Source organism: Ctenocephalides felis, unplaced genomic scaffold (assembly GCF_003426905.1).
Source record: "Ctenocephalides felis isolate EL2017-DRISC unplaced genomic scaffold, ASM342690v1 CF-g0.4_SCAFFOLD_00845, whole genome shotgun sequence".
Classification (NCBI taxonomy): domain Eukaryota; kingdom Metazoa; phylum Arthropoda; class Insecta; order Siphonaptera; family Pulicidae; genus Ctenocephalides; species Ctenocephalides felis.
The window spans coordinates 83,416,693-83,428,618 of NW_020536999.1; the positions used below are offsets into that span (position 1 = coordinate 83,416,693).

The following is an 11,926-nucleotide window of genomic DNA, read 5'->3' on the forward strand; positions in this document are numbered from 1 at the left end:
AATTTTGCCTATTGTTCTCTGGCTTAGATGAGTCTTGCGATAATACTGATACAATCCAATTATTAATATTTATTCATGGCATTAACAAGAAATGTGAAATTCGGAGGAACGAAATTGCGAGAAACTTCTTAGTGTGCATCCAATGAAAGGTATACAACTACTGGTGAAGACTTCTTTCTCGCTGTTGAAGAGAGTTTAGTTAAAGTAAGTTTAACTTGGAATAAAATAGTAAGCGTCATTACGGATGGATGTCATAGTTTAATAGGGAAAAATGTAGGCTTACAAATGAATTCGTGACAAAGAAAAAGAGTTACAACCAGAACACGATATATTATTTCCATCCAAAACCTTCGGCCCGGGACACATTTTGAAAATTTCATTTTGGCCCGCGCTTTAAAGTATTTGCCCACCCCTGCTTAAAATGGTCATTTTCGAATTTTCATGCTCCCAGGGGCTCAAATGGTTCCAAATAGATAAACAATTCTCTGAAAGTTTTAGCTCTTAATATCGCTAAGTTCAGATAGAGGGCAATTCAATCAAATTTCGTATGGAAAGAGCATGGAAAAATTTTGAAAATTTAAAAAAAATGTTTTAGGTATAACTTAGCGACAAATGAATAAGTTTTATTCATTCATTTGTTCGCTAAATTACATTTAAAAAACATTTTTAAAATTTTTGAAAATTTTCCCATGCTATTTCCATACAAAACTTTGATTGAATTGCGCTCTATCTAAACTTTAATATTAAACGCTAAAACTTTCAAAGAATTGTTTTTTATCTATTTGGAACCATATAAATATTCATTAGTTTACAGTTAGGGAAATATCGAATAGTGTAAATATTCATTAGTTTACAGTTCACACTTCGATATTTCTCTAAAGAAAACATAAAGTATTATACATCATTAGAAAGGTCCCAAAATTCTTAGATCTTTTTCCTTATCTTGCAACTTCGAATTCCTAACGGTGTGGCCTAAAGGCGAGTTGCAGTAAAATTAAATTAATAAAAACTGAAAAATCTCGAAAAAATTATATGAACACACTTAACGATTTATATATCATTTTATTCGTAATTTTGTTCTGCATCTTTTATCCAAATAAAATGTTTTCGTTTCTTTTACGTTTTAGCCTGTAGTTTGGAATTTGTGTGAATATTCAATTGTTCAAATGCAAAGTACGGTTAATCTGTTGGTTCAGCTAGTTATAAATAGTGCAGTAAACGGAGAGGAAAAAAGGGTGTAACCTCTGAATTTTTTTACTGTGCTCCGAATTGAATGAAATTTTGGAATTAGGTTCATCTTACCCCCAAGTTCAAAAGTGAAAACAATGCGGGTTGCGTCATCACCCCGCGTGTGAAATGAGTGAGCTATCATGAAAATAAGAAGCATATACAAAGTTTTTTTCTTGTAAATCATATGGTTTAATGAGTGCCATTTCCACCAGAATTAAAGTAATTTATATTCCATCTAGAATTCACTTCATTATAGACATCTTGATGGATTTTAGCAGATTCACTACTTTAGTACAAACTATTTTCAGAAAACTCACGATTTTATAAAAACTTTTTTTTCCTAGAACACTTTATGTAATACCGATTTATCAAGATTTTTATTGACATTATTTTGTTCATTACATAATTTTCGTTTAAAATGTATATTTTAGGAGATATTTGCAAAAAACGAAGAAAAACGCCAAAATTATATGAATTTTTAGTGGCCAGTAACTTGAAAAGTATTAGTTTTTTTGAAAAACTATAAAAGATATTTTTTTCTTATAATTAATTATTCTATCGATTGCCGACGTTATTTTGAAAAAAATGTGATTACACAATTGAGAAGGGGTGTCATCCCCCCGGGGGGTGATGGCGCAACCCGAATTGTTTTCACTTTTGAACTTGGGGGTAAGATGAACCTAATTCCAAAATTTCATTCAATTCGAAGCACAGTAAAAAAATTCAGACCTAAAACGCTCCGTTTACTGCACTAAAATAGACATTGTAACATTGTCTATAGTTATAAGAATTATATAAACTGAATTGCAAAGTTGAAAATATTTGTTTAAAGTATATTAGAATTTAAGTCAGAATTACAGTTTAAATCTTAATTATTTTCAATATACAAATAATTTTTTTTTTTTTGAAAAATCTTTTTTTCCAAAAGCAATTACACCTAAGTCTGTTTTTACACGGAGATTGGTTCCAGAAGAATCCGTGTAAAAAAAAACGTCTAAAAAAAGACATTGATCTTATACAAAAATGGGTGATTTGTTCCTAAACTCTAAAACTTATTAAAATTGGTGAAAAACAAGAATTTTTAAGAACAAGAATTAAATTAGTGCTATTCACATTTGCTTTGACCAGTAAAAATTGTTTGTACGCGCTAAAGGGGAATTCACCTAAATCTTTAAGCTAGTGTTCGCAAACTATCGATACTATCGATGGATTCAGACTTTTTTCTTTCATAAATACTTTTTTGTGATATGAACATACTTCGCAAAAATTTAATTTGACAAAAAAAATTTAGGTACATAAAATTTCAAATCGTGCTAAATGGAATAAATTCGTGTAAAAAAATTAAGAATATTCAATTTTCAAACTGTGTTATATCAAAACCGTGTACAAAAAGACCGTGTAAAAACAGACTTAGGTGTATTTTGTTAAAACAAGCAGAAAGGTCTTTGAATCACTCAAATCGGACGCTTAGTTCTCTCAAAAACTGCCATTTTTTGCTCATTTAGTTCTGTATATCCAAAACCGCTGAACCTGCCTTTGCCAAAAACTGATCACCACTTCTCCCCGTCATTACGAATTGAATGTTTTTCGGATCATTCAAATCCGCTGCTACGATTTCTCAAAAACTCGATTTCTATTTTCTGCATTCTCTGCTCCGTATCGCCGAAACGGCTGGACCTGCCTTTGCCAAAAACTAATGAGCACATCTTCCTATCAATAAAATTGAATGTTTTTTGAACCATTCAAATAGGTTGATCCGTGCGCCCGAAAACGTGGACGAAAAATTGTATCCATACATACATACACACACACACCCATTTTTTCTGAGGTATGCCAAAATGTTCAGAAATCTTCAAAACGTGAAGAAATGTAAAAATTTTCAATTTCGATTTTTGGGCGATTACAATAACTTACCCTACGGAAAGTTAATTAAACTACTTGTCGTAGGGAGCAGCGTCCATTAACCACGTGAGGTTTTTAGGGCGAGGGGGATTTGACAAAAAATCACGAAATATCACGTGGGGGAGGGAGGGGTATAGTAAGATATCACGTGTATTTATTTTTTAACTGTTTCTTTTTTTAAAAATCAAACATTTTCAAAAAAAAGCTCCATTCACAAATTTTACAGTTTTTTCACATAACTAAAAATACACGTGATGTTTGGTGGGGGAGGGGGGGTAATTTTGAATATCACCATGTATCACCAAGGGTTAGGGGGTCCAAAAATCCTTAAAAACTCGCTCGCGTGATTAAGGCATGCCCCCTAAGGCATTAATATTTCAGTAAGTTCTATAAGACCATGATAAATATCGCCAAAAAAGTTCCATAAAAATCGGCTTAAATTTTTTTTCAACAGTTAATTACAAGAAAACAAGCTCGGTAGATTTTCACTTAAAACTAATTAGTATCATTCCCAACTAATATCTTTTTTTGATTTTTTAATATCGATTCGGAAGTATGAGCTTAAATGTGGACGAAAAGTTTAACACTTTTTTTCAAATTACAAAGAAATTGACAACAAATGATTCTCATCGAGATACATCAAATGGCTTTTAAACTTCTGAAATCGGTTCAGGCGTTTTTGAGCAAGCGTCGATGAAAGTTCTAATTTTATCAAACGCCAAAGTAACAATACTAATCTTTCCAAACTTTGACGAATTTTCAAAATTAAACGGCTTGTCGTAGGGCCTTAATATTTTAGTATGATCTAGATGACCATGATATCTATCACCAAAAAAAAATCATGAAAATCGGTGATGATCGGTTAGACCGATCGTCGCACAAAATTGATGAACGCTAGTCCTCATCGAGACACATCGAATGGCTTTTAAATTTTGAGCAAACGTCGATTTACGGCAAAAAATCTGTTCACGCACACGCGCACAAATACTTTTTCAAATTTGGTCTCATTCGATTCAGAATGGCTTGAAACGTCGAGAAAACATACAATTAGTGAATCGATCCAATGATACAAAAAAATTCGATTCGTAATGACGGGGAGAAGCGGTGGTTAGTTTTTGGCAAAGGCAGGTCCAGCGGTTTCGGAGATACAGAGCTAAATGTGCAAAAAATGGTAGTTTTCGAGGGAACTAAGGTCCGATTTGAATGATGCAAAGAACTTTCTGCTTGTTTTAACAAAATAATTGCTTTTGGAGAAAAAAAAATTCAATTTTTTTTTGTATATCGAAAATAATTCAGATTTTGATTGTAATTCTGATTTAAATTCTAATATACTTTGAGTTCTAATATATTTTAAACAAATATTAGACAATGTTACATTATTTATTTATAATAATCTATTTGAAAACATTTAATGTTGCTCGCACATTTCGTTACGGTACGGGAAGTTCCAGCAATTTGCCTTAAGGCACGATGCCATACATACTGCCAGGGCCTATTCTCTCACAACAAATTCCTCGTTCAGAAGGGCTACTTAGGGGTCCATTTGTAGTCGCAAATTTAGTGCTAGTAAGCCGATGAAAAAGTATTTTCAAATGTTTTATGTTGGATACTAAGAAACGTCAGTGTGCGTCAGTGTTATTTTTGGGTCAGTGTTTGTATATTTGTTAATAAAGATTTCATTAGCAATTGCTCTCAAATGCATAGCCCTTTGACAATATGAATAGAACAGCTTCAAACTCATATGGAGGACATAATTACTACATAGTGCAGTGACACATTAGTCTAATCATAATACACTTTAAGGAAAGAGGCCAGTTCTAGGAAATTATGTAAGAAATCAAGTATAAGCTTCAACAAGAAAGACATATTACACAAATAGAAATCTTCAAGCTGTTTAAATTGGATTACCACTTCACACGGATCTGAATATACTTGGGAAAAAATGAATTGCTTAAGAATGTCAAATTTTGCACGGGATGATTATTAGTTAATGAGAATTAAGAATGACAGACGATGTAAATAACTAACACTATAATGCATTATTCACTAAATTTATATTAATAAGATTTGATTGTATATTTATTATAATATTATATTATCTAGTATATTTTTGTTATTATTGTATTATTACTAAACATAATACGATTGTAATACCAAATTTAGTTTCAAATACCCGTGTACTAAAATTCATTAATTTTTATTTCAAATTTTGCGCCATTAATTTGAGTGCCAAAAGCAGCGCCATCACGTCGAGCGGAGGACCCTTTAAGTATTCTTTCTGAACGTAAAATCGGGCGAGAGAAACGTCTTTATGAACACGGGGTATTCTAATATTGTCTAGGATCAATAGGAGTTCTAGGATTGTCTAGTCACACTACTAGTTTTATTTTTGAAGACACTCCTATTTCATTTATGTGAATGAAAGCGCTTTGCGACCATCCATAATACCATGACATCTATGCCATGATTAATGAAACGTTTGAGTGTTGTCACACCTGATCTCAATCTTATGCGAAGTGAGACTCAAATCGAAATGTCAAAGTCAAAACGAATTAATAGATATATGTATATTAAAACATATTTATCATTGATGCAAAGCATATAAATTGAAAGCTTTAACTTTTATAAATTACTGTTTGTTTGTTTATAAAACACGACAAGCGCCGAAAATGACCGAAGAAACAATTTCAAACCCAACAATTAAAATTGAACCAATCGATTATCCTCCAGTTAAACAAGAACTTGATGATTACGACATTATTCCAGAAACATATTTAGAAAACGAGGTAATATATTTACAGCAATTTTTAGAATTAAACGAAAAAATAGAACAAGAAACAATTAACGATCAAGATGAAACAAGTTTCGACGAGGGGTCTTATATGGAAAACGAAGAAATTTATCAACAGCGATTTATAAATTCTGAAGTCACTATAGATAAAGAAATAAAGAAAGAAACAATTGATGATCAAGATGAAGCCCGTTTTGATGAGTATTCTTATATGGAAAACGAAGAAATATGTCTACAGCAATTTTTAAAATCTGAAGTTACAATTGACGAAGAAATTAAACATGAACCAATCGATGAGCACATTGCAGATACTAGTAAGGACAAAATAAATTCATATAACAAACTTTACATATGTAATGACGACGTCAGTAAGTCAAGTGATTTAGTCGATAATACAAGTGAATGCAATAAATCATTTAAAAAAGTTTTAGGAAGACACCTTCATGAATGTGCAAAATGCAATAAAAGATACACAACAAAACTTTCATTAAAACAACATGAAAGCGTTCATACAGGACAACGTCCTTACAAATGTGAAACATGTAATAAAGAATTTTTAACCAATGGTAATCTAATACGACATAAAATGTTTCATATGGGAGAACGACCACATAAATGCTTAATATGCAGTAAAGCATTTGCAACACAAGGCTTATTAAAAAAACATCAATTTGTTCATACTAAAGAAAGCAATTATAAATGTGGTGTATGTAAAAAAACATTTGCAACAAAACAAAATTTAAGGCGGCATGAAATGATCCACACTGGAGAACGTCCTCATAAGTGTGCATTATGCAATAAAACATTCTCAATAAAAGACAAATTAAACAGACATGTAATGATTCATACTGGAGAACGACCACATAAATGCAAAATGTGCAATAAAGCATTTACAACACAAAGCAATTTAAAACAACATGGATTTATCCATACTCAAAAAAAGAATCATAAATGTGCAGTATGTAAAAAAACATTTGCATCAAAACTATATTTAAGTCGGCATGAAATGATCCACACTGGTGAACGTCCTCATAAGTGTGCATTATGCAATAAAACATTCTTAAAAAAAGATATATTAAACAAACATGTAATGATTCATAGTGGAGAACGACATAAATGCAAAATGTGCAATAAAGCATTTGCAACAAAAAGCTATTTAAAACAACATGAATTTATCCATACTAAAGAAAGGAATCATAAATGTGCAGTATGTAAAAAAACATTTGCAACAAAAAAATATTTAAGTCGGCATGAAATGATCCACACTAGTGAACGTCCTAATAAGTGTGCATTATGCAATAAAACATTTTTAAGAAAAGCCAGATTAAACCAACATTTAATGATTCATACTGGAGAACGACCACATAAATGCAAAATGTGCAATAAAGCATTTACAACACAAAGCCATTTAAAACGACATGAATATATCCATACTAAAGAAAAGAATCATAAATGCGCAGTATGTAAAAAAATATTTGCATCAAAACTATATTTAAGTCGGCATGAATTGATTCATACTAGTTAACATTCTTGGTCCATTATGCAATAAATCAGTCACGAGAAAAGAAATATTAAACCAGCATGTAATGATTCATACTGGAGAATGACCACATAAATGCAGAATATGCAATGAAGTATTCAGAATAAAACGAAATTCAAAACTATATGAATTTGTCCACACCACAAAGCAATCATTAATGAATAAAACATTCGCAGCTACACAATCATTAAACAAATATAAAACTGTTGATACTGTAGAACATCTTTAAAAATGTAAAGTATGTAATGAAACGTTAAAATCTAAACATGAATTAAAATGCCATTCAAAACAAAACAATCAAGAAAACTGATAAAAGTATACCGATAAAATAGTTTGCAGATGAATTTATGATAGAGGATTAAATTTTCATAATTTTAAACACAGTAAGACATTATAATCATAATTAGCAGACGTTCTCATCAGTGTAGAGCAGTTTGCTGAATATTGCTTAAAAAATATCTTTGAAAATATTTGTGGTGGCTAATAAAATATAATATTTAACGATTTATTGCTCACCAAATATTGTTTACTGCCAGAAGTTATTACAAGAACATATAGTGTCATTATTTAAATTAAGTTGTTTATATTTATATTTATATGTATTATGTTTATGTATATATGTATATGAGTAACATAAAAATTAAAACTTGTTTTAAAAAAGGGCTTGATCTAATATTTGTTATTATTGGTTACTTATTAACTTCTCATAAACAAAAATTAAAATTTTGATTTATATTATATCTTTACGTTTCAAAGGTTAACATCCTAGCATACCTTAAAATAAATGGATGTATATGTATGTATGTGTGTACAAATTTTCTCAGAAACCTCTGAAACGGTTTTACATCTTTGATTTTTTTGCAATTACTATAACTTACCCTGCGAGAAGTTAATAATATTACATGATATAATATTTCATTATTTTTAACTTCCAGAAAGAAAAGTTTTAAAACCAAAAACTCGTTTTTAACTTTCATATTAATCACAAAGAAACGGCCCGGCCGATTTTCACCAAAAACTTATCAACGCGATTTTCGATCAATATCTTCTTTGGTTCAACGTTTTGGGCTAAAACGTGGACAAATTTTTTTATACTCTTCTAGTAATTACAAAGAAATGACTTGGCCGATCATAGCACAAAACTGACCGATTCTGGTTCCATCGAACAGATTTTAAATTTTTGAAATCGGTTCAGACGTTTTTGAGCAAACTTCAACGAAAGGTCAAAAATCGGCTTACATACAAGAACGCATACTTTTTCCAAATTTGGTCTCACTCGATTTAGAATGACTTGAAACGACGAGAATACATGCATTTTTTTGCGAAAACCAACTTCTTATGCGAAAAGTTAATAATTTCAATGCGACTTATATTACAAATATTGTCATCAAGAGAATATTCAAGTTGATAAATATTATTAGGTTACTAATAAATAGTATAATATTATAGTAAATGTAGCTCCTGAAATTTATGACATAAACAGCCAATGCGTCGGAATAATATAAAATTTTATTTTAATTTATACGTTTCAAAACTACATTTGCCTCATCATTTAGCTAAAGGGAATTTTACAATTACTTAATACAAAATTATCAATATAAGATACAGAAATCAAAGTTTAAATGCCAAACAAAGAACAACTAGTGTTGTATGGCATCGTGCCTTAAAGCATATTGCTGGAACTTCCCGTACCGTAACGAAATGTTTGAGGAATATTAAAAGTTTTCAAATAGATTATTATAAATACTATAAAATTGTCTAATATTTATAAAAATTATATAAACTGAATTACAAAGTTATAATTATTTATTTAGAGTATATAAGTGAGCATTAGAGCTTTAGCCAGAATTAAAATTAAAATCTGAATTATTTTCGATGTACAGAAATAAAAAATCTGAAAAAAAATTGAAACAGAATTTTGTCTAAAGCAATTATTTTGTTAAAACAAGCAGAAAGTTTTTTGAGTCATTTAAATCGGATGCTTAGTTCTCTCAAAAACTGAAATTTTTTGCACAATTAGCTCGTTATCTCCAAAATGGCCGGGCGTGCCTTTGCCAAAAAAAAATTTACCATTCTCTCTCAATCATTACAAACTGAATGTTTTTTGGACCATTCAGTTCAGATACAAAAACAAAGAATTTTGCTTTTCTAAAATGGATATTTTCAGCAGGCATAATATAACAAGCTACACAATTTAAACTTTTGTTACAAAAACAAAACTTTAACTGTAATAGATTTGAGATATTGATGAAATGTAAATAGAATTATAAATATAATCATAACTAGTGTTGTGTATGGCATCGTGCTTTAAGGCAAATTGCCGGAACTTCCCGCACCGTAACGAAATATGTTCAAGAAATATTAAATGTTTTCAAGATTATTATAAATACTGTAAATTGTCTAATATTTATTAGAAATATATAAACTGAATTGCAAAGCTGAAAATATTTGTTTAAAGTATATTAGAACTTAAGTCAGAATTACAATTAAATTCTGAATTATTTTCGATACACAAAAAAAAAAATTGGAAAAAAATCGAAACAAAATTTTTTTTTCCAAGAGCAATTATTTTGCTAAAACGGGCAGAAAGTTCTTTGAATCATTCAAATCGGACGCTCTGTATCTCCAAAACCGCTGTACCCGCCTTTGCCAAAAACGAATCACCACTTCTCCCTTTCATTACAAATTGAATGATTTTTATATCATTCAAATCGGATGCTCCGATCTCTCAAAAAATCGATTTCTATTTTCTGCACACTTTGCTCCGTATCTCCAAAACGGCTGGCCAAAAACTAATCAGCACATCTCCTATCAATAGCTATCCAATGTTTTTTGAACCATTCAAATCGGTTGATCACATAGTGTACAAAATAAATTTGAAATATTGTCATAATGTTTTCAAACATATTTGAGTATTTGTTGTGTGTGCAAAAACTTTCCTCATTTTTAAAAAAGTAGGACATTAGCAACCTTTAACAAACATTTATATTATTATTTAAAATAACATTTACATTTTTAACTTCCCGTAGTGCAAATTATAGTAATTGCAAAAAAATCGAAAATGAAAATTTTTATGTCTTTACGTTTCAGAGATTTTTGAACATTTTGGTATACCTTAGAAAAAATGTATGTATGTATGCGTGCGGATACAAATTTTTGTCGTCGATTTCGGAAGCACCGATCAACCGATGTTAATAATTCAAAAAACATTCGATTCGTATTGATAAGGAGACGTGCTGATTAGTTTTTAGGTATGGGCAGGTCTAGCCGTTTCGAAGTTACGGGGAAAAACAGCTAAAAATAGTAATTAAGTTTTAGAGAAAAAAGCGTCCGATTTTGATGATTCAAAATTTACATTTCACATGTATGGACAAGATGAAGAACTGATTAAATTCTTAGAAAGACAGGTGCAGCGGTTATGGAGTTTCAATAAAAAAATGCAATTTGGCGGTCAAAAATGATCATTAGACATATGCACATCAAATTATAAGATATTTTATAAAGATTTTAATAATGTGGACACATTTTGTGTCAATTTTTTGGCTTTCGTACCAAGATTTTCAATTTTGAAGTTCATTTATATGGTTGAAACAAATATCCTCGACATTTTAGACAGTATGGAATAACAGATTTGTATGATTGAAAAATCGTTCGGTTAAAAAATTCGAATTCGAAATTTTGCCGTTTCGGAATGGAATGGAGGGTGTAAGAATGCTCATGCAGTTTTTGAGAGAACGGATTATCCGATTAGATTAATATAAAAAACTTTTTGCTTGACGGTGTGCAAAAAATGCATTTACAGAAAATATAGTAATTTGGAAAATTTTCAAAAAAAAACTAAATCTTGAGAAAAAATTGGTTTCTTATAAACACTTGAGAATATTTCGAAATTTTCAAAAAGATCGAATATTTTCAAAAATTACTAAATTTTCAAAAAATTTAAAAAATCATTTTTTTTTATTCCAAAAAAAAACAGTTTTCTAAAAATATTTTTAAATTTTGAAAAAATTTCTAAATTTCTTTATTTTTCGCTCATTTTTGCATTTTCATAATTATACCGCTTCTCCTAAGCCTATAATATTTTATTTAACTAGTGGGGCGCATGGCATCGTGCGTGCCTTAAGGCAAATTGCTGGAACTTCCCGTACCAAAATATATTTTTTTAAAAAAGATTAACATTTTTGAAAAAAAAAATACTTTGACAAAACTGGATTTTTCAGAAACTATAAATTTTTGGAAAAGTTTTTTTTGGAAAAAAAAAACTTTTTGAAAAAAAATGTTTTCTTTATTTTGAAATATTTTGGAAGTTCTAAACTTTTTTCAAAGCAATCGTACTGTTTTAACTGCATAGAGAGGAAATATCGAAGCCCCGCGTCGCCGTCTAACGGATAAACATTGGTACGGAACCCATAAGAATGTCAACAAAATTTATACTTATTGTTAAAAGTAAAAAACTACTCTAT

General features: G+C 30.1%; 1 protein-coding gene across 1 annotated transcript; it reads left to right on the top strand.

Annotated features, from left to right (window-relative positions):
• The first annotated feature begins 5,801 nt into the window (after positions 1 to 5,801).
• On the top strand, positions 5,802 to 7,448 carry LOC113391100 (zinc finger protein 883-like). The gene has a single exon (XM_026627068.1). It carries the CDS (start codon positions 5,802 to 5,804, stop codon positions 7,446 to 7,448), a length of 1,647 nt encoding a protein of 548 aa, XP_026482853.1.
• The last annotated feature ends 4,478 nt before the right edge of the window (positions 7,449 to 11,926 follow it).